The sequence below is a fragment of the Styela clava genome, chromosome 6 (genome assembly GCF_964204865.1).
Source record: "Styela clava chromosome 6, kaStyClav1.hap1.2, whole genome shotgun sequence".
In the NCBI taxonomy this organism is placed as follows: Eukaryota; Metazoa; Chordata; class Ascidiacea; order Stolidobranchia; family Styelidae; genus Styela; species Styela clava.
Window position 1 is genome coordinate 10,379,659 of NC_135255.1, and position 25,182 is coordinate 10,404,840.

At 34.7% G+C, this 25,182-nt stretch overlaps 1 protein-coding gene across 1 annotated transcript; it reads right to left on the minus strand.

Moving 5' to 3' along the window:
• Nucleotides 1-4,659: 4,659 nt before the first annotated feature.
• On the minus strand, nt 4,660-23,882 carry LOC120330856 (protein c-Fos-like). The gene is made up of 5 exons (XM_039397817.2): nt 23,732-23,882; nt 14,901-15,014; nt 8,415-8,512; nt 7,088-7,576; nt 4,660-6,863 (listed from the first exon to the last, which is right to left on the minus strand). The coding sequence occupies exons 1-5, from the start codon at nt 23,757-23,759 to the stop codon at nt 5,904-5,906; spliced, it is 1,689 nt and encodes a 562-aa protein (XP_039253751.2). The 5' UTR covers nt 23,760-23,882; the 3' UTR covers nt 4,660-5,903.
• Nucleotides 23,883-25,182: the final 1,300 nt, after the last annotated feature.

The window sequence follows — 25,182 nt, forward strand, 5'->3', positions numbered from 1 at the left end:
TCACTTCCTCTCGAATGTGGGACATTTGACGAGTTACGCCGTAGCTAATGTTTTTCATAAAACATTGTCCGGAATGGAGGATTAAAACAACTCAATATGAAATATTTTTTTAAATATAGATAGCAGGTGGGGAATTGAATATATAACGTCCATGCAAAATCGAGTTAGGATATTTCGTAAAACTCGAATTTTAAATCTATAAGACTAGATTTTAGGTTGTAATGATGTATTTATGCGTTAACCAACGCCGTACTACATAGAAGCTGTAAGCATTAGTTATGATTCAAAACCGTCCTACAATAGATAAATGGTAAATCAATCAAATTAAATCAATAGTATTCAAAGGTATTTTCAATGAATTCAAACCTTCCTTTCCATACGACAATGGATAATGTTTGTTTTTAAGTTTCGTCGACTATGCCAAGAATATAGGCAACATGAAACAACATCTAATTGTTTTTGCCTTACAGAGCTTTCCTATAGATTAGAATAATTCCAATAAATACAAAGAAAACTTCAGTTATTCAAATTAAATAAATGTTTTGTTTCAAACCGAGTACCGACTACCACGCCAAGGGCTTTCGTATACGTAATAGGAAAAATTCCCCATATGATTTCCAAGGGCACTCGATCGATTTTTATCAAATCTAATTCGATTTGAACGTCATAAAACCCACCGTAATCTGTAAGTTTTCAACTATGATGAGAAAACTGGAACAGTTAACATCATGGCGTCAAACTTTTGATATTTTGCCCGATCAAGGCATATGACATGAGGAATTTTCTAGGAATTGGATGTCTCCAAACGTCTTACGGCATAAAAATTCATTTCTCAATTTGTACAAAAAATAATCATACTTGAGGGCCGCTGCACACAAATTCCAATTTCGATTGAAACTGAATTATTCAATTTTTTACAATATGTCATATTTTTAATCTTCTTTGTCGATGGAAACTTTTTGCGGTTTAGTTTGAAAAACATATTTTGTCGACTTTCGCTTTCTTTATAATCCAACATGTTTTCATACCTTCTAGTTTTTAGCAATGATGTAGGATAATTTTTTTTATTTTTAAAACTATTACAAATTTATTGCAGCCACCAACTCAACGTATTAGCGTAGAGTTGAAAACAGCTTACTTGTTTACAAACTATTTATCAGTGTTGTTCAAATGATATCAAAAATGAATGTATTTATCTCAATACCAGCGATTGTTTATAATCTTGGATTGTTATCGACAACTCATTCTACCCAGCGGGAAGAGATAGTTCGAAAAGACCATGCTGTCAACTAGGATATATACGATATTTTTTCTTTGTGTATCTTTCAATATGTATCCGTATAATTTGTTTCAGTTTTTATTCAGTGGAGAGCGCAATACTTTATAAATATATCTTGTACGTGAGTATACTAAGATTATACACGTTCAATTGTTCCATTTTGAAATCTGATAAAACGCTTGCTCAAGCAATGAAACACTTCCTATTGTATCATCCATCTTTTTGTCCATATATCCATATATAGGTGGAGCTGACTGAACTACTCGTCAGCATATGTACACTGTCCGTGTATATGTCGACTATAGTATTCTAAGAACATGGAGAATCTGCTGATTAAATGAATTTCTCAATAACATGTGTTTTAGTTCATTGCTAGTAGGTGTATTCAGAAAACAACGCATCGGCAAAATTTGATGATATACGCATCAAATGTTTTAAAAAGGCATCTTCTGCTTCGCGTCATTGAATTTATTTTGTTGTTAAGAGAGATACCTCATAAGATACATTAACTAAATACTTATCCCACGACTTCGAAATTAGTTTCTTTTTTATACTGAAAGCCATTAAAATATTCTGCACGTTTAAAGTTTCCTAATAACTTGATACCTGTTAGTCCTAGGACTAGAAAGTCATATATCACGTATACGCTTCGTAGGTAGCCATAAAAAGCAACAAACTTAGAAAAATCTATGCGGAACGAGAATATGCCCAGACTTCATTCGCGGAGTTCTAGCTAAATGTCTAAAGGCGATCTTTGTGAGTTATTCCTTTTTTTGTGACGTCATTGTCTTCTGACAATACCTTACCATTTTCATGTCTTCCCAGAAAAATCACTGTTGATTCTGTTCTCACCCAATAGATACGATGAATCACAAAGCGTACAAGTTAGAAGCGTCACTCAGACTTGGATTTTCCCAACATATGTGCACATTGCGGTTTAACTTATTTACTCAAATACACAACATGACGTTGAAGTATACTTGTTTATTGAATAAAGGAAAAAAGAATTTTACCAAGAAAACCATAAAGACATTTGTGAACCGAACTTAATGAATCATTTTACAATGGGAAGGTTTTAATGGAATTAAGCTCCATATGCTATGTGGAATAATCATCCAATATTGTCAAGATTCTAAGCAGATTTTGGGACAAATTGAGTGATTCACGTATCTTGCAATCCAAACTTGTGCTTTATTTTGACACTATATCATGAATTACATTCAATTCTAATGTATAATTGATTTAAAAAGTCCATTAATTCCATTAATCCGCCCATGATAAACAAGTGCAAGGCGCCTCTGGCGATGGTCAATAAACAGGACGTCAGCATAGATATGCATTTGATATAAGCATTAGTGTGATGACCTAATTCATTTAAGACTTCCATTTCCTACTGCCTTCCTAGGAAAATAGGGATGTTAGAAGCATAGACATACACCTAATCTTTTCTTAGATGTATTGTCGATTGAAATTTTTTAAATCTTATATGCTCAGGTATGACGTCATTTCCGAACACACACACACATATATATATATATATATATATATACATAGATATATATAATCCTTGAAACTAGATCGAAACATCTAAAATTATGGTCCAAAGCAAGGCTTCTATACCATTCTTATTTTTAAGATTTGTTCCTATTTTTGAACTTTCTGCTTATTTTATTTGCCTTCAATGAGGTAAAACAACACTAATTTTAAGTGCTTGGTGACAATAGGTTAAATGTTTTTTTCATTTCTTGCCTCATTTAATACGTCAATATTATTAGGTCAATATTTTTATAATTGTTTAACATGATAAAGCTTTAACATGATAAAATCTGTTTTTTTTTCTATTTCCATATATAATATGTCATTTACTATTGGAGGTTTAATAAATATAAAATTCGCAAAAACCATCTTTTCGAAAATATACTAGAAAGCAACAAATTATCACATCGCGTGTCTTTACGTTTTGTAATTTACTTGCAATTATAATTAGTCAAATTTTCGCTTCTTCATAAGCCTATTGATGAAGCTTTTTCAGAATATATTTTTGTCGTATTTCTGCTGCTTGTCGCTCATCTTACACGCAATTCGGAAAGTTTAAATACTCTTGCAGGATGTTTCTTGACATTTTGATTTTTGTTAGCTGATCTATGACTTTGGCGTAACACCATTATTTTTTATTTTTATTCTTTGAACAAAACTGTCCAACGACTGTCTCAGATTTCCATAATTAGCGCATAAAACTAAAAACATATTTATAAAAAAAATTTCGGAGCAAGAACTTATTTCTAATGCAAGCAATAGAAGAAGTGCTGAAGATTTAAAATCAAACGAGCATCGGAATTCATCTACTGTAAACAACTCCAGATTACCTGCATATCAATTATTCGTTACGGTATCTTCATTAAACTCAAAAGAGCCATTATTCGACTATATCTTCTTTTATCCGATACTCATAAACAGGACCCCACGCAGGCTATCCGTACCGAATACAATCGGATTAGTCGGACATGTTATTTTCATAGGTCTGATATACGTTTGTTTGTAAAGGCATGGTCATATACTCACGTCACACGAATAGGTACTTTAGGCAGTCTAATGGCCCTCGAAATTGTTATGCTCAGCCCTCTTCTGGCATACGTATAACAATTTATACATTATAGTAATTTTTCTGACTTACCCGAATCGAGAATACAGATAAGTTGTTTAAGCAAGAATTATTACTGGCCAATGCCTTGTTAAATCTGAGTTGTTTTTCTCGTTCATGATATTTTGATCCAAAATTGGCTCTGACTCTGATAAACTGTCAATGACGTCATAGTACAACAAACACCTATTATCCGTTTCTGGCAACGCTAGTTTTAGCGGTCGTGTGGCGATTATTGAAAAATACACCTGCACGTAATCGACTAATGGATGGTGGAATTAAGAATTGACTCTATACTAAATTGGATGTTGTTTTTTGTCCTTCGTTAGAACAAACAATTTGATGTTGTTAATATATTCCGGACCTAACCAGCTATTGAATGTCTGTCTGTGTGTTTCTAATCTGAACATTTTAAATAGAAAGTGTACGGTGTCCGAAAGTTGAAAAGAAAATTATTTTACTATCAAGATGAATCGAATTTTGTTCTCATCTTGGGAGAAATTTTTCAATTTAGCATTCAAACTTTGCAATTTGCTTTCCCCTTGTCTATCCGAATGAGAAACCGAATTCTGTGAAATATATTAAACTACATATTATTTTGTCGTATTTTTCATCACAAAACTGAATAGGCCTACTCTACTATTTCGCAGTTAGCTGTGCTTTTTTAAACATCTTTTTTTATCGAAATCCTCTTTCTTGTATAATATCGCCTGAAGTAAATTTCAAACATACGAATTAATTCGTGATAATGATCCGTTTAATTCATTATTAAATCACAGAAAGAAAAATGGAAATATAAATAAATACTAAAAAAAATAATAACGAAGTTTTGAAAAATGAAAAAAGGAACGATCTCCGATTAGTATTATATGTAATCATTTGGGTACCGTTTTTTTTCCCTCACAATAGAATGGGCAATTGCTACCATTATATATCTAAAAACAAGCGCATGTTAGAGCTTACGAGATTTGTACATTCAGATGTATTTTTTTTATCGATATGAGTTGAAATCTCAAAAGCAGCGAGAATAAAATATTTAAGCAAGAAAAGCTAAAAATTTGGTCCTTAAAATAAAATTTAAAAAGTAAATCATCGCAGTGTATAGCGGTCACCTTTGTGCAAGTTGTATTGAATTAAAAAAAAAGCAATTGAAAAATCAACAAGGTAATTAGAAAAAACATAACAAACAGAAAAAATAATATAAATTAGACTGTTTTTTTAAAACTTTTTTCTGGACAATTTGAAATTTATTTATGTTTCTGAATATGAATAAAAATAAGAAGTAAATTTAAGGAAAATAAATGAAAAAATCAATAATTACAATTCAACTTCAACACGTTCTTGTCGTTCTATAGGGTTTATATAATATTAAGTGCTTCATGGAGACCACGTACAGAATGTTATAGGCGGATCAGCTTGGACATTACTACGCTGAGAACTATAAATTTAATTCTCAAATAACTCGATTTCAACACTCAAATCAAATATTTTTGCGATATGGCATAATTAATAACCGTTTTGAAATGTTGCATTAAATTAAATTAGCAAATTATTAAAATTTGCTTATATCACTATCACACCTTGTCTCATCAACACTACGGGCAAAAATCAGTTCAGACACCTTCAGCTCAAAGAAAAAAACAAAAAGTGGAAAATAAAATAGAAGCAGCCTAAAGTAATAAAAACCAATAACATTGAAATTATAATACAACAAAGAATAAAACTTATTAAATAACGAGAAGGGGTAAATTGAATCGTATCATCGATATATCTGTCAAATGTAATGGCAATTTCAGTTTTTTAATTTGAACTCGAAAGACTTGACGGAATGACCTAATTCCCATCATATTTTCGACTTACTGAGAAGCATTTACTACTGGAATGATTAAGACAGTAATAAAAAAAAACTAAATTCGGATTGCATCAATAAAGAAATGTCCAGCTTTGCCAATTTATGGCTAAAGTTTTTATTCGCCCTCACTCTCAAAGAGACAGCAATTTTGGTGATTGAACTGAGTCTGGACTGTGATGACTTTCGCTTGATGAGCTCCGCCTATGAGCAGCAGCACATCCTTCCTGTGATGTGATAACGCCCTGTGATGCATTATATTGCATTTGAGCATGGTTTGGGTGAAGAAAGTTTCCAGTCGACATCACCGTTCCGGAACTACAGGAATATTCTGTTGAATTTATGGAACTGAAGTTATCTTGGAAAGCCATCCCGTTGTTTAATATCGAATTGCTAGTGACGCAAGGTGTGTTCGGGAATGTAAAAACGGCTGATGTATTAGATGGGGTTTCAAGTGTGCAAGCTGGAGTGTTTAAAGGTTCGCCTGCTACCACTTGCTCAAGGTCCAAAGTTTGTAAGCCGTCGGGAAAACGTCTTCCTGAGTGGTTTTGAGATGACGTCCTCAAATCTTCTGGATATCCTTGACCGTGCATGAGTCCGTCGACTATTACAGAACTTTGTTGCTGTGGGTATGTGTTTTCGTTCACGCCTCTACCCATAGATGGCCCGGCTTGTATAACGGATACAGTTGTGGCTTGTCCATTGTTTAAGCGTCCGTTACCAGAACTCAAGTGTCCGAAGTCGTTGCTTACATCCATTGGTGACACAAGATTCGCACTGTGGTCGTGGAGAGCCATGCAATCAGCTCCCATTGCGTGCATATCTTTAGGACTTTGATCTCCGACTATATTCATAGATTTAGTTTGTAAAACTTTACAAACCGGATTGTGTGACGCCAATATGAATTCAAGGTGGTCTTTTTCTTGTTGCAGGGAAACGATTTCTTGTGTAAGCATTCCTTGGTGATCCTCGAGTATGTCGGTTTCTCCTTGCAGACGATCAGTCAATTCACGTCTGCGATTTCTACATTTTGCGGCAGCGAGTTTGTTTCTTTCTCTTCTTAAATGACGCTTTGCTGCTTCTTCTGGTGACAACTGTTTGGTAAAAAAATGACATGATTTTCATTTTCAATACGCTAATGTTTGCATGCTACAATAACCTATTTTAAGCAATATTCCCGTAGTTCAAATTGATTATTTAATTAGTTTTTTAATATGCTTCTATAAGTTTAAAATAAAAAATATAAACTGTCAAGAACAAACCCAAAATCACTGATTACTATAAGATAACTATTGAAATGATTAGTGGTAATACTTACAACATGGTCTTCAACTTTTCGTTTTCTTCCAGGCGTTCCTTTTGGTTTTCCATTTTTATTTCTTGCGATTGGTTTCTGATCCATTGTGGATGATGATGGTCCGGCAAAACCAGTGTGAGATATAGATACAGCCGACGAATTCGTTCCTTGTGGCAAGGCAGAGTTATAATGCATTCCTTGATTGTGGCCTGAATGTGACACTACGGCATTTGGTGGCGTAATGGTCCTCATGTCAATGTTACTTGTTGTGACCATCCATTGTAAATCTGGACGATTAGCAACGGTGGTAAGATCTCGCGGGCTCGGTGAATAATGTGCTTCGGCGTCCGCCGATACGTGCCCCGGAATTCCCATGCCTCGTAAGTCGCCTGCACTTCCTGACATTCCCGGTGAAAACGATCGTTGACCAGTCGAGTGTCCGTATGGTACAATAGATGTAAGGTGTTGATTATGAGACTCTACTGGACTGTTATACTGATGTGGATAATTCTGAAAAATATGAGTATTTTCTTATTAAATAAAATACTAAACAATTCTCGCAAAAAACATGAAATATCACATTTTTCGTAAACCAACAGTAAATATATTTTCCCAAATCTACCTCCTTTCAATAAGTTAATTTAAACAGTATTACTGGTTTATCTTGGACAATAATAGACTAATACTATCATAGCCTGGCTCAGCGGTCGCAACTACCCGAATCGTACTATTTGGCAATACTAAGTCTTGCGCAAGACGCGCTCGCTTTTAAACGAGATCGAAGCGCCGCGAAAAAGTCGTCTGTGACGTACCTAAATTTACGAACAAACAACGTACATTGCCATCTCTCCTATATCGACAGTAAGTAATCAAGCCCGGCAGTTACATTTGATTTCACAAATTTTCAAAGGCGAACGGAATTATTATAAGAATTCAAGGTATTTACAACAGGAAATTTTGCGCAAAATTGATATGAATTTCGAAAATGGACGAACTTGTTAAATTTAATTTAATATATATGCCTTTGCCTTATCATCAAATTTTCTGCTAGGTCATGTGATGTTGCCATATCACCCTCGTAATCAACTATTAAAGGGTTTCACGTTTTGATCACGCGACTTCGAAGTCCCATGACAAGGCAAATTTGGCAAGAATACAAAAGGGTTAAAAAAAAAACTTGGGAGTAAATTCTTGCCCTGAAATCGTTCTTTTCAGTTTTCCAAATATCACGATCCACGATTTCGTTTCTAAATTTGGACAAAAATGCGGAAGTTTGCTCAGGGACCAACGCCTTTACATTTGCATAGATTAGTATATAATTTCCATATTAACCAAATGTGAGACTCACCGATGGTATGACGTTCTGGTGTTGTTGAAAAAGATTTTCGTCCATTTGTGGAGTCGGACACACCTCGTTGTAAACGGGATTCAATTCCGAGTACATTCCTGACGAAAACATCGATATATGTTTAGTAATTGAATATATTTCCGTCAAATGGTATTATGTTCGTCACGTCGCTTGCGCAAAGCAAGATATAATAGATTTCTCTGGTACGGTTAAATCGTAAGTTTATTTTGCTATATAGAGAAAAAAATAAGAATAAATAATTAAATAGTGATACGAAATGGAAATGCAGAGAAATGTATTCATATAAAGCCGATGTTGGCTGCATGAGACAATCCGACTAGTCCGTCCAATATGTTTAAAATATATTTCCCGGACATCGGAGTCCTGCGTTTTTGCTAACCGGATGTGAAAATGTCAGATGAGAAATAAATTCGTTATACAAATATTTTTACATTCGTCTTGTCTCGGATATGTGACAAACAGTATTGTGTGTCAACCCCCACCCGGAAGTGATTCATTCCACTTGACTGTATTGTATTAATTCATTTGCTAACTTCTAACACTCCACCCACGCTGCCTTTTCCGCATATTTGACTAATGACGGAATCATTAAATTTCACTGAGATATGCTAATACTACTATTGCCAAGGTCGCATAGTATGACTCATACTTCGATTGTTGTACGATTCACGATTTGAGAGAAGTACATCGACGATTGCGGACCGCGCTCTTATATATAGGCTCGTTTTTTTCATATTACGCACGCTTTGGGGAAGCACTGTTTTTCATCCGTCCGTATCGTAACCAGGGACGTCAACACCTATTTCTCTTCACGTTGTGAAATTTGAGAGAATTTCAACAAAGAACACTCCAGAATATTCTCTCGCTTTGACGTCAAAAGAGACAAACCCTCTTTTCTTTATCAGACCCATTCTCTCGTTTACTGTGCGTGCTTGCCCTAAAGGCGACGACATTTGCGTCATGTCGAAAAAGAGAGCGAGTGCGTGAACTTTGCGTGAAGCGAACGATCGTACGTAAAGAGAATTGACGCTCAAGATCTCTTAATGTTGTTTATACCCTGCTAATCGTATGCTCAAATGCCTGGAAGTTTCGATTCCCAAGTGTGCTATAGGAGTGGGGATTTTCACACTGAAGTGTAACTGTCTCAACGGGCCGTCTTTATCGCCCAGTTTAATCGCTTGAGGCAATTTAGTTGAAATAACATAACATTTCAAATGCCTTGGGTAATTCCGATTTCTATTTTGTTGACCTTATGAAATTCATGCATTATGCAACAGGGGATCTCGAACTCAAACCAGCTTTCAATCATTTTCTGAACTGAACTCGCCGAATACTTGGAACCAAAAAAGGTTCAACTAATAAGAAAATAAAAGCCGAAGCAACTTTACTCAAACGGTAGTTTTTCAAATTAATAAAAAAAATTGTCAAAGGATTCAGTTTCTCAGTGGGGAGTACACAGCGGGATATTTATTTTTAAATTCATTCTTTTTATCAATTTAAACCGGGAGTTTCTTGGTGTGTTTTGATATGATATTTACTGGCTGCATTCTCACGTACAAATTTTTTTAAACATTTTGACGCAATCGAAAAAGAGTATTCTGTTCAATGTACACGTATGCGTGCAACCGTGGTGCATTGACAAAAATATTGACGGTTGTTCGTTCAGTTTGAAAAACGCAGTAACCGCAACGAGTGGATTTGCGGCAAAGCCTACGTAGATAACAAATATCCCAAATATTCTATGCCTAATATAGAAATTGAAAATAAGAATTTAGCGCGATGAACGCGACGTAAAGTGAATACGACTATCTAAGGTAGAGAGAGGGCTTGAAATACAGCTGTTTTTTTTTCGACTAACCTTTGCGTAGAATTGCATGAACGGATTACTATACTTACTAGTCGTGGATTTCACTTGTTTGTAGTAATCCAGAAATGTGACGCGAATCGCTACGATAACTAAACAATCGAAAGTGATCAAATGCATTGCGATATCCGTGCAACCTAGATGTCGTCAAAAACAACATTTTCCATCTGTAATTTACCTACATGATTGAAGATTGATCGACATATAATATTACGTTCCATCATGTACTCAAGCATGGCTTATTTTGCACCAATCTTTAACAAACAGTTCTGAAATAATAGTTCAATACTTTGCGTTATTGCGGTTATTAATAAATGACGTTATCGAATGCATATTCTGCGGTGAGTTTGTTGATGAATTTTTCAAATGGCAATTTTGTTGTGCATCAGGAATAAACAAATTACTCTCGCGATTTTTTCGATTGTTCGGTAGGATACGACGAAAACATTGGGGTGTTATTATACAACAATTCGAAATGCGTATAAGTCTAAAATGCTTCTTAGATGCAAATTAATTTTGCAGTTTGTGGGTGCCGATTTAGTATAGACAAACTTCATTATGTAAAAATGATTTTGAAACAATTACATACTGAAAATTGTTGTTAACATTAGTTTACAGTGTTGTTGGTATGACGTAGAAAATTTATTTACAAATCTGAAGAAAGCGCAAGAACACGATTACAATATGTAAACGTATTATTATGTCAAATTGGCGTACTAAAATAGTTCACAACCCGTCCGAGGTTTGAAGCTATTGCGATAACTCATTGACAAGTTTATCTCTCTACATGTCAAACTCGAACTGTTTCATCTACCCGGAGGCCACGCAACGTCAACAAAGACGTTATGCGTTGGATTATACGTCAAGTTGATAGTAGAGAACGCATCAATTTTGGTATTAGCGGATCGCTACCAACGAAATTAAGTTTTCAATGATAACTTGTGACGAAAATTTGAATCAACAACAAATCTGACAAACATGGTTTTTTGAAAAACAGTTCTGCCGATTGTTTTCGACACGTAAAATAACCTTTTAATTCTGATTCCACATAATCGAAATCCACATCGCCCAAATCCAAATTATGCATTTTAAAAAATAAATATGTTTGTCGAAGATTCAGCAAGAAATAAAAATATTTACAAAAATTCGAACACAAGAGTTCACTATGAATCAGGGTTGTTGTTTCGAGTTCTTTATTAACATATGCCTAACGCAATTGAGATGCGGTAAATAGACGGCAAATTTAAGAATAGACAGGTACCCCGTTTTTATACATTGATGGCCTTTGACCCCTCAAACAGAACAATTGCTGTGCTTAGAATTGCTTCCTCATTTCCCTTTTCCAGAAAGTGCCGAAACGAACACTCTCACTCATGACGACGTCATCTAGGTCCACGTGGCAATTCTTACCTATTGTTCAAAACCGAAATTTCAAAAAGACATCACATCGTGTTATGTTTTTCAGACCGGAATTTGTCGTTGACTAATTTGCTGGACGTTGATGAAGGTTTGTACTTCCAATTTCTCGTATCCGAAAAAATTAAATTTCCACATGCAGTTTTTGGATATAGAAACTGTCTCAATCATTATTTGTGAACTTATGCACGTAAATGAAGTGTCGTCAAAACGAAATTAATCTGAGATTCAGATCCAGGAGCGTGATAATTAGCTGGAACCCATGCAATCACGAATAAACATATTTTAGCATTTTTGCGGATATTTCTGCTGTATGGAAAGAATAATCAGAGCTGCGAAAGCTGCACTGCACATTGTTTCACCAAGGCATAAAAGGTAGCCAATCGATAGGATAAAATATGATTTCAAAAAGTGAACACCCTAAAAGATGTGATCTGAAATTCTAAAAATATACACCGTCCTATTTTAAACGATCGTCCCTGGAGGCACCCGTCCTCATTGTTATATAATCTGCTGAAAAAAATAGTAACAACCTACCTAACGTTTGCACGCATCATATGTTTTAACTACTATGTAGCGTATTTTCTATTCTTCGAATTATCGCTCCATCTCGCATGGCGCGATTCATCACAATAGTCTATGTAAAACCATACAAAACATAATGTGTAGTTGGGCCAATGGTTACCTATGCCCAGGATGGCCAACCGTAACCTGGAACGAACTGACAGAACCTCACGCTTACACTGAATTATGACTAGACTAGAGCAATGTGTAGTTGGATGAGCTCACTTAAGAATTGTGATTTGAGAGGTTATCAGAAAACTTGTTTTCATATTGAATGCAGGATTGACAAGGCTTATAGCAGATTTATAGTTTTTATAACAGGCACGAACACCCAGTGACCTGACTCAAAAACAAATTAACAAATCAAAATCGATTTTACGAGGAAAAGGGGCGTAGCCAGGAAATTTGAGTTGGGGGGGGGGTCCGGAATTTCTAATTGCCAAATTAATAAGTTTCGATATCTAATATTCTAAATGACATTCCATGGAATTAAAAATTCAAGTTACAAAACTACTTGGGTGCGACAAAAATAGATTTCGAGTAGTGAAAGCTTCAGAAAGAAATTCGTGAATACTTGAAATGCCATTACTTTTTGGTTTTCTCAAATCATACCAAACTGAGTTAGCATCCTCAATTGTATATACAATAGTCGGTAGGCTTATTTTTATGTGCTTTCTACAACTTAAACTGGTTGTCAAAGAAAATATTTGTTTTTTGAATCTGCAAAAGTGACAGAACCTACTGTAATATTGAACTCTGCAAATTCTATTTACTGAATTCGGAAAAGAGAGAATTAGGCTGCATTTATGCTGATTTTGATTTTCCGATTGCATATATTATCGGAAATGAATCCCATGGCCATTCTCTTGGAATATGATTTTTAACAGTAGTAGTCAGTATGAAAATAACCAATAGTTTTTTTATGCCCCAAAATATCCCTCAGTGGAGTGAACAACGCAATGTTTGCTTGAAAACGCTTTTAATTTTCGCTCGTGAAAAAATTCCCACTCGCCACATTCTGACGAAGAACAGCCGTTTATTTTCACATACCGTGAAAAGGCGTTATTCTTGGCTTTTTGTTAACAACTACAAATAGGCCTCAGCTGCTGCCTCAGGCAAAAAACGCCGTATCTGATTCAAATTACGTACAAAGTTCGTCGATTGACGTGAATTCTCAATTTTAAATGCCATATAAAGCCGTCAGTAGAATAAGTCGCGAATTTTCGGCAATAGGGAGATTTTTTTATAGGATTTAGAACTATTGTGATGAATATATTGAAATGACGAAAAACCGAGGTCTTTACCGTACTCAAAAAGTTGTTTTTTATCAATTTCAAGTTTACGTAATTTTTTTTTAAATCAACTTTTAAACATTGTGAACGTGACACAAGAAAATCGAGCATGATCCATTACCGGACAAAAATAAGAATCGAAAATATAAAATTTCAGATCATGATTTGAGACAAAATTTAAGGTCAAGTTTCTCATTCCTTGTTTTTATTAGATTTGATGTTGAGCACAAAAACAAGTCGAGGTAAAATCTTAGAAACTAAATTAAGTTTCGATCAGCATGTTCTGAGATCAGAACTGCTGCTAAGTCTCGATTTCGAACAAAGACTTATACTGGTATATTTATGGTATCAGACGACATCTTTACGATTTAGCATGAAAAGACAACTACTTTTTTGCATATAGTGATGTAGTGTCAACCGAGTGCATGAACTGAAAGGAAGCAAACGCGGTACATTCAACCAGCAGTTCGTCTCATTCCACTTTGCATATATATATATATTACTGACTATGACATATGAATTAATCCTATGAACTTGGATGCAACTGATCATAAAAATACCTGGTACAAAACAAATTTACATCCAAAAGTTATTAAAGAATCAGTTATTAAGTTATTAATCACTCGCTGTACTTTTGTGAAAGTATGAAATGGATTTTTTCTTACGAAATTGGTTAAAACAATTGCTTTCTTTCAACAGACAGAATAAATTTAATGTGATTTGTAAACTTGTGATATGTAGGCTTACTGTATTTTGACAATTTGATTTTAGTATTTTACCTATAATAGCTAAATAAGTTTGCACTTATTCATGAAATGAATATATTGAAAACGCTCCTAGTGTGGCCTATATCCATGTGCAAAAATGAAGGGAGTATTAGTATTCGTTATGGCGAAACAGTCATACTTTATTTTACCAAATGTTTAGCTTTACCACACGCATTTGAGAACTAGGTTACTGGAATTTAGATAAAAAAAAATATAACGGTGTGTCGTGCAGTCGCCAATAACTAACGAATATTTGTGAAATATTGTTTCAACAACTCTATGCAATTTGTCGTCAGTGATAATAGAAGCGACAAGTACTTGCGGCCCACGTATTTGGGGTAGATTTGTCGTAGATTGTCAAGAGAAAGGCTTTTTGTTCATTGCAATTTGACGTCATTAAATACCTAAAGACTTTCACGAAATCGATAACTGGCACATATTATCTGGTGCTGGATAACTCGTTCGTGCACGTGTGCTTGTAAATTTAGGCATTCAATGCCGTCTAGGTGCGAGGTATTTCTGGTTTGAGCTATCTTAGAGAAATAAGCAAATATTGACTTACCTCTTGCCATCGCAAATCGGGTGTAACTGGGCACAATAGTAGCCGCTCTGACGTGGGTCTCTCTCACAAATTCATGCGCACTCGTCCGTGCAGCGAGATATGCTTCGTCACGAGCTGCGTCAAAAAGGAGAAAGTATCGTTAAACTATGGACTATAGGCCGAAATGCCGGCATTGTTCCAACAAAAGAGGTCTATGTTTGGATATCGCGTTTCTGCATACCCTTATGTTCATGTGTACCTAAGGCCTTAAACAAATATCGCAGCGATTGCCGCGCAATTGAGTTCCTTTTTATGGCCCTGCTGTTGCGTACGTGCGTTGTCTAAGGCATAGACCCATGTGTTATGCAACAGAGGTAGCTGACACTCGAATTATAATACTCTTTATCCATGAGCACCTCGAGGAGAAATTACTAAAACGTAATTTTATAGAAGATGAGTTGAAATTGTTCTGATGTGGATGTCGTAACACCTCATTATTTGATTGATAACATCCGAATACATAAACTTTAATCAAACTGCATGTTACCAGTTCCACAGAAATAGGAAATCTAGGGTCGAAACTTAGCTAGTTGCACCATACATATGTCAACTGTACCACTGTGTGGCTACAAACACTCCGAATTAAAATAACCTTAAAAAGTAGGTTGTGGTACATTTGTAATTTTCCAAGATGTATATATTCCTAAACTGACAATTGATATTAGGTGATCATAATTGATATTAGGTGATCATAAAGATGATCAAACAAACCGATGCAAGCAGACATATAAATGTAAGGCGTAGTCTGCCTAATGCTGCACCGACGAATTGGCTACGGGGCATGGAGTGAGTTCTTCAAATCCCTGATGCTAACCTATACTTTGGTGTGGCAAACACCAGTCCATCACGAATTTCTTAAACCACAAGTGTGTGATGAAAACGACAAATGCTGCAGTTGTTATAACAATAATCATTAGAATATATTTTGAAATTTAGAGCTACAGCACAATGAGAATGCAACATTGTAACAGAATTGAATACAGCATATTATGTTTAATAGATTTTTTGCACTATTTTCCAATCTGCATGGGACTATAAATCTAACAGAGTTATTTGTTACTTACAAAAGGCCAGACAACATAACGTTTCTGCTGCATTTTCGTTAATTTTAGGTCTATGTATCTAGGACCAAGTATATTTTTATTTATAGATATTTTTTTCGAATAACTGTATAGTATATATGATTTATGATTTTTTTGTAACAAATACAGTGAATTGAAATATTAATTAAATGCAGAAAAATTGCCATGTGGGTCATTTAATAACAATACCTCGTCCGAATCATAAATTGCGTAGAAATTATGTCGCAAACGATACCTAACAAAAATATGCTATAAATACAAATTATGGAAATAGTTCGAAATTTGAATGCGCCACTGGGCACAATTACCAATATTCAATGTAGCCCCAAAAGTCCTGCGAGTTTGACACCCCTGGTTTTACTAATTTTGCCGTCGCAAACGATTTAGCAATTATTTCGATCACTGGAATTTTCAAGCAATAAATATTTATTATTACACATGCTATTCTCTGTGACATAACAAAGAAAATTTTCCTGATGACATTCATGGAGATAGCTTAGTCACGTCGAATTATCAAAAAAGTAAATATTTCTACACAATAAAAATAGACTGAAAATATTTACTTCTATTTTTAGAACATTTCCTTTTTAATATATTTTATTTATTTGCTGAGCTATAGAAAATGGAAGATTACACAGAGTATGTGCTCTGTATCTCATAAACACAAATAAAACAAGAATCAAAATATATGTATCTCATGGTAGCAATATTTACAGGGAGACATAACACAACTGAAGATAAATATTTTGCACTAGAAATATGTATCGGAAGCTATTTTTAGAACATAAGTTATATACGACATAAAGGTCTATTCAGGTGACTTGTCAGATATCCTAGATGTGTACTGTTACACAAGTAAGAATCACGTTTTTAATAACAACACTATGTTAGTGGAGCAGTTGATGAAACGGTAAAAATTGTGATATGTGCGACTTAAAATCTGGCGCTTTCAAGGATTTTCCAAATCCACATTTTACGTTAATCCTATCACCAAAATGTTATTGACAAACTCATTCTAATATTCGTGATTTTACATTTTTACAACAGTGTGCACTGTACACAGTAACAATGCAGATTCGCTTCTCAACAAAGCATAAATACAAATGCGAAGCAACGGTAACTATATTCACGCGACTTAACAAAAGGTGTTTGCGTAGTGACGTCACGGACGTCTGGGTCTCGTGAGGACAAAGTACCAGAATAGAACTTCATATCGTTCAAAGGAGACTCACTCAATGAACTCATGTGAATTAAATGTACGAGGAAAAGCACTTTAAGAAATTTGTATAAAAGAATTATAGAGTATTTAAAATAACACATTTCGTCATAGAAAGAAGTCAAATAACAAACATTTCAAATAATGTCATATTTTGACTACGAAAAAACAATTAAAATAAAGTGGCTTAATTTCCTCCCATTTTATTTCAGTATTTACGAAAAATTACCAAAGTTTTTCTTTGTTTCTGGACGATCCTGCATATAGGCTTAATTGAATCAAAAATAACAAAACATTGCATTATTTAATATTAATTATAATAAAGTTAACATTGGGCATGCAGGTAGATAGATATACACCCAAAATATTTGGGAGGGGGTAATCGAAACTGGAATTAGGCAGAGGCAGCACTTACGCAGCGAAAAATTCCAAACCCAAAATATCCTAAATGGGTCAACCGTTTCCAGTAACCCAATTATTGCTCAGGAGAAAACCCACGCGCATTTCAACGTGCGGTTATTCTCGTATTTTAGGATAAAAAATATATATATTCGTTGAGAATCAGTTTCGTGCACTGAAGCATAGTCCTGCTAACGATGCGGCGTTACAGGTATTCACCGGGTTCTGAATGTCTGAAAAATACACATAGAAACTCTCGTATCTTTTAAACAGTCTCTATTATTCGATTTGACGCACGATCACCGCAGTAGGCTATCTCACCCGTAACGTCTCTGTCTGAAAGTGGATGAACGTGAGAAGCGTGTCTTTCGTTTATAAGGGAATTTTTTACGTGAGGTTCTTCGTAAAATTCTGACGAATCGAAACAGGAAAAATTGAAGCCCAAACATTTGAATGTCAAAGTCTGAAATTTGTGTATCGAAAATAACAACGAAAATACGGGGGTAGACAAAGGCGTTCGTTGACATTTACATTGAAACCAAGTTTTTAAGACAATACCGCATGACAGACTGGTGAAAAACGTTGAGGTTATTAAGTAAAAACATCTTGACAACAACAAAATAGAAATTGTAACGAAAATTTTTCAATTTATGTATCTGTTTAACAACCAAACGCGTCATCGTCAGTATGATTGTAAAGGGTAAAGTTATGCTCTCAAGCAAAAATTGCCTTTGTGTTAGGTGCCTGTAGTGGCCGTTTCCTAGAAAAGCATTGAATTAAGTGACAAAACTTTGTCAATGCATAATCCTCATATGGCATCTAGGTCATTAGTTATCGCAGCTTTGCAGGTTACTCAATACGGGTACAGTATATTGACCTTTATCATAAGAGTTATTATCTCAAAAGGTAGTTGAAGGCGCGTATAACGTACGAGGTTGGAAACATTTTGGAGTCAAAATCACCATTTTTTCCCGACATTAATGTAAGCCATAATTTGGTATGTACAATTAGTTACCATACCAGCCATATACAAAGTTTGCGATAGAAAGCTTATACGACGGTTAAGGATTCGTTGATGTAACGCTTCAAGCTATAATACTGTTCCCCAACAAGTTGTGCCGGAATTCGTGAGTCTGTTTAGATTCTTTACGAGAAGAAACGCAGCCAGTACAGAATTCATAGCAGTAAGTGATCATTTCTTCTCACTAAAATGTTTAAAAAGATCGGAAAGAACGATATTGGATGAAACGTGCCGGCAGTAGCACCTCGTTTGTGATTCACTCACGATGAATAATAGTAAAGTTTAATCATATTTTTACAATGATTATACTATTACTTTTTTTATTTCAGCAACAAAACAAGTTTTACTGTATCATTTGAGAAGATAGGGGACCTCAGTTGCGAGGTAGAGTTGTGCAAGATTTGAAAACAACCAATTACGGACTAAGTGCGACAGAGTCCAGTCAATGACATTCAACACAATGGCGTATGGCCAGCAAATGCATTAAAGCATATCATATCTACGATGAAAGGTATCCAAGAAATAGGTTGGATTCCTTGAATTTTGACAACCACGTGAATATAGCTGGAGGCCCGACGTTCTAACTAATAGGCACTCGAAAACATATGTCTCATTCGCTAAAAATGATCCTAATGGCCCGAGTTTGCCAAGGAATGTTAAAATGGTCAATCATTTTATTAGGTACTGAAATTCAGCATCCGCTGTAACGCAATAACATACTTCGAAAAAATGATTCATGTGTCCCACGCCTTACATATACCTTAAAAAATTTTGTTTTGGGAGAATTCCAGAACGAATTCCATAAGAGGGCGATCAGTTCATCTACTTTAATATTATATTCTTCAGAGAATTTCCAAACAAGACTAATTAAATTAGATTTTGTCGATTGCGGGTTATGATTTTTGCACACACAACCTTTTGGAGTAAGTTTGCCATAGAAATTTGTAGTAAAAACACCGAATCGTTTGCAAATAAAATTTAAAAAATACTCATATTCGGGAACAACCAAAATTCATCATTTTCTTGATAAAATGTGGTGGAATTTAAAATTTATATCAATATTTGGCAAAATAAATGAAAACTTAATCTTAAATTAATCAAAAGAGCAATTCTCAATTATATGTATACCGCGTCGTTTATCATTCGTTTAATAGAATCGGTTATTGGAAAACCCATCACTAAAATGGGGGAGGTGCTGCGCGGGAATTTGGGAAAAGTAATATATCCTGCTTGTACAGGCTTCACGCAATTGGTCCAATATTTAATGTAAATGATATGACCACATCATGTGCAAATGAGCGATTGAAACAGTATTTTATTTCCGAATAAAAGTATGACAAAATATTCCCCTGTCTCGCCGCGTCTTCATCAAACAAAGATTGCAAAACAATCCCGTTGTATATTGATTGCAAATGTCTGGTCTGGACTGCTTCAGACGGGCACTATATAATCCGGGGATTTACCACGCAGATAACCGCAGTTTCGCCAGCTATTATCTAAACATATTTGTTTGGACGCAGGCACTATAATACTCAATTATGTCAACTTGTCCGAAAGCTCTTTAAATACGAATACAATAAAGACATAATGCCGGCCGGCATATTTTTTGCAAATATTTCTGGGATGAATCACCGACCATCTCTCCTGAAAACAAACATACTCACAATGTGAAAAAAAACTAAAAATATTAATAATTTTTTCTTGTCATTTCATGATAAAAATTAATTCCAGAATAAAGAACCATAAATAATCTCATTTTACATTATTACTTTTGGACCGTAGCTATTAAGCTATTTAATTTACTGTAAAATACATATGAAATATTCGCGATTTTATGAAGTGTAGGGGAATTACGCTAGTTAGTTTTGACTCATCGAATAATTTCACGCCTACTCTATAACAAACACATGTACCATTTTATTTGTCGAAGGTTTCCGTTGATTAAGCGCGAACGATAGACAAAATAGCATAATCTCGAAAAATTTCATATTACCAAGCATCAACATGGTTACAATTAACAAAATGAAGCCAATAAAAAATGGATGTAATGTTTGCGTAGTACTGTTGGAATTGTTTATCCGGAACCGGCTTAATCTAGTTCGGTTATGACAAATCATGTTTTCGAGTCTGATACAAGGAAAAGTACCCAGTTTTCGATGACATACTTTGTTATATTGCAAAATGTATAATCGCGGTGAGTTCCCCAACATTACATTTTGGAGGGGTCTTCAAATTGATGATGTCATTTCAATACAATGACGACACGGAATCAATTTCAAACTTGACTATAAACTGTTCGCTGCAGCTTTGCAAACGCACCATCATCGTTCATTGCTCGCCGAAGACACAGACGAGTTTCCAAAAATTTAATGCAAATAATAATGCTTTTTGCTCATACGTACATAATTTTATTGATTTTTGGGTACTCCTGTAGTATGCGAATCAAGATGGCGGACACCGGAACGTAGTATGTGTACCAGATTAATGTTAGGCCATAATTTCATTCCAATTTTCCTTATTTTAGTTCTAATACGAGTTCGGGGACTAGCCAAGTGACTTCCATAGTATTTGTACCTGAAATAATGGCCTAATCCTACCCTGGTACACATACTACGTTCCGGTGTCCGCCATCTTGGGTCACATACTACGGAGGTACCGATTTTTGTGTCGGTTCAAAATTAGTTTTTCCTCTTACATCAGTATCACATTTTTGACAGGGAATTTGAAACCTATACCACGAAAACTTTCTGGGGATGCAACTTATCTCTTCTTTTTACATTTGCGACATTTGCATTTTTTGGATTTTCATTCTGTAACAAATGAAATGTTTTCGTATAACACAGGCATTTGAACAGACATGTCAACAATCTATCTAGAACTACACATTATTCAACGAAAATTATTATGGAACGAGAACGTACAGCTTATTTATATGTGATGATGACTAAAAGAATATGAGAAATGACGTATTTATTTAGTTAATTTAAACCATTTCTGAAAATAATATCTGGACAATGATTATGACGTATTCTCAGAATGCATTTTTACTCACTGCCGCCACATAGTGGCGAAAGTTTCGACACAAGGTTTCCAGTAGACGGGTTAAGGAAGTGCTTCAGGCAATTTTGCTTTAACGTGTAAAATTTTATGTTGAGCAATATTACATCAACAAAAAATAATTGTTGATCGATTTGACATTGTAATCTCGTTTTGAAAATAGAACAACATAAAGAGTGAATCATATGGCCACTGGTGTTTTCGTTTGGCTGATGTTTTCAACTGCCGGAGAGGTGTGGGCCAGTGTTTGAACTATTTTGCAATAATTTATTAAGTACAGATATCCAAAGAAAAATAATGTATAAATTAAACTTGTTCAGTCTAGGTTTATATATTCCATTTGCTTGATCGAATCTATCTACTCGACTGGGAACCGGAACAACAAATCTAAACACGTGATATCATTGTCGATTATTCATCAGGCATATCCGGTGTGTTCGTTACCGTTTACTGATCTAGATGAGATATGATAATGTACTGTGGGACCTTATTACTTTGTGCTTATGTGACACCCTATATAATTTTATAACACAACATATTCAAAGTAACATCAACTTATTTTAAAACTAGCAGTTACAGGGAATCTAAAGGTGACCCAAAAAACGGAACCCAGGCCATTTAGAACATATTGTATGGGTTCCATTTTCATTTTGGCCACCCTGTCTATATGAAAAACTGGTAAATACGTATGTACTGAAAAATTTCAGCTTCAGTGTTACGTGACAAGTTTTGGACTAAATTGTTTCCACTCAAAATCATTTAATCCTGCGCCTTCACTGAAAAGAGTATATATCTTACAAAAATACGTTTTTTTCATGTTTGGTACTTTGACTCTCTTGCAAGTTGATTCAATAGGAGGATTCTTGAATTCAAACTGACTTTCAATTTATTGTCGAATATAATTATTAGTTATATATTATTAAAAGTGAGTCAAAAAGCATTCAAGAATGAAGCACAATGAGGAATTAAAATAGATTTGATAGGCATAAAGTCCATCAACATTAGCCTTCGCTTTTCAAACCTACACACAGAACACCAACTGTTTGTCCTGCATTACATTTTTAATAACCTCATAAAATACAAAAAAAAAATAGATTTTTTAATTGTTTATAGGATATATTCAGAAATATTTCAAGTATGAAACCTGGTCTAGACATTGAAACCCAACATAAATTTAATATGAGGCTCTATAATTGACCTGTTTTGATTCCTATATGCATATATATATGTATGCAACTTATGATAATTGCCGCTGTAGGTGGATATCATTTTACAGGTCACAAATTTTATACTAAGAAACACGGGTTTATTCATATGTATACGGTTGCTATTTCGCTATCAGTTACACACATAAATAAAGACCAGGATGAACATGGACTGTCCGTCATTCTTATGGGTGAGTATAATTCTCAGAAGGCCACAGTCATTCTTGTATAATTACAAAAATAACGGTGATCCTTTTTAAATGTAACAAATAAATTACAAATTTAAATAGGCAGTCTTGCAACAAAATCAATTTTGGGAATATAGTTCTGTCTCTCAAGTAGACTATACTTTATTAAACCGTGGCCATTTACTGTATGCCAGAGATTAACACATTTATACCTGAAGATTACTATAACACAGGACACAAGCTCCACTCTACCTCTTAAGATTCGGATAATTTTACGCGTGAAATTTATTAAATTTCGCATTTTTAATCTAACGTAATGCTAATTAATGACACTGTATACCCCACAGCTATGAAAGAGTATGGGGCCCACCGCATCGACAAACTGTTGCAAAATAAATACCTGCGCCTCGTTTGGCTTAAATTACAATACTAAAATCATTCCACGTATATCCATTTCAAATGTAGGATATCCAGAGTGATTTCTGATTAACGTTCGACTTGGATTACACATTTTCAGCTGAATAATAGTCTAAGATTATCATGATTATCACACAAATGACTATTACGTCACATCAATTCATATTCTATTATTATCGTAGTTAGTAATGCTATAATTGTACTTACGATCGTAAATAGGACGATAGTAAGTCATGATTCTTCGTTTTCCTCTACGTGCAAAACTTTTTTTTGATTAGTCAGATAATATTCCTACCGGCATAATATTCACAAATTCGAGTAATAGAGTAGTTGATCACCAACGATCTGGCCTTCCTCCGGACGATGACTGAATTTTATCCGCTCGATGTGTTCAGCTAGCTTGACCGGAACCTCGATTGCTCATGCTCAGTGTACTAATCATCACCAACATTTAAATAAACTGTTAAAACGCAAAATGGGTGAATTTCAGCATAAGTCAATTATCTTTTTGTCCTTATTTTAGAGTAGGCGTATCTTTTTTTTTACACAAATTGTGGGATTAAAAACAATTACAACTAAGCTGCCTCAAAGCTATTCAAATCTAAAAAAAGGTGACTAAAATACTCAACCATTTTGTTATTTTCTAATTGCCGTATATATTCTGTTTGCAGCAATTGCATATTTGCAAATCAGCCGCAGAGACGATGCTGTACCGGCTTCTTCTAATTCAGTGAAAACCCACCTGGTAATAAATTAGATATAACATGTCCTCGCTTTTATGGTTCTTTGTCCCATTAGTAGTCAAATCTTCGGAGCTTCGTCGCACAATACAATATTGCGTAGAGAACGGAAACGGTATGCTGTATATCCGCGCTCTCTGGATACGTACAGGTATATTGTAACATAGCGTATAGGTAGCAAGATTAGCGAACGGAGTATAAAGATCGCCGGAATTGAACGAATACAGGCTCGCAATTAAATTACATCCACCATTATATCGGAGGTTGAACAACTTCCGTTTTTATCTTCCTATGAGACTTGTGTTCAATAATGTTTTCTTATCTAAAATTGTGTAACATATTTATAGCTACCATACTTTCGACTTGGGAGAAAAAGTAATATAAATTGATTAGAAAGAATTATTACGATCTGTACAATAAATTAAATTCCAGTCATAGTTTAAAATCATATTATGTAAAAATTAAGGGAAATTTGTTTTGATTGGTATTATATAGAATGGAGTACTGAAATTGGCGCAAGATTACGAAGCGGTGGGAACGGCACACGAGAAATTGTCGAAATTATTGTCCAAATTCTTTCAAATGCCCATAAAAGCTATTTTATCAGTTACAATTATAAACACGTTCGGTATTTTTTCCCACGTTTTTTCATAAAGTTTTGTCAAAATTTCATATGTTTAGAATTTCTCATACGAGTTGTTTACCCACTGCTCGGATCAACTTCATCCGAGTGATTCCCGTTAGAGTAAGTGCAATTGAAAGATAAGATTACCTTACGCCATAACGTCTGGGACTTAGGTGTACCACTTTTTGCCCAGGAAAATTCTCACATATTTGAAATAAATAAACGCTCAGCTCAATTGCGACATAGGATGATTTCTTTACTTACGAAACGATTTTCAGCTATAGTTGAAGACC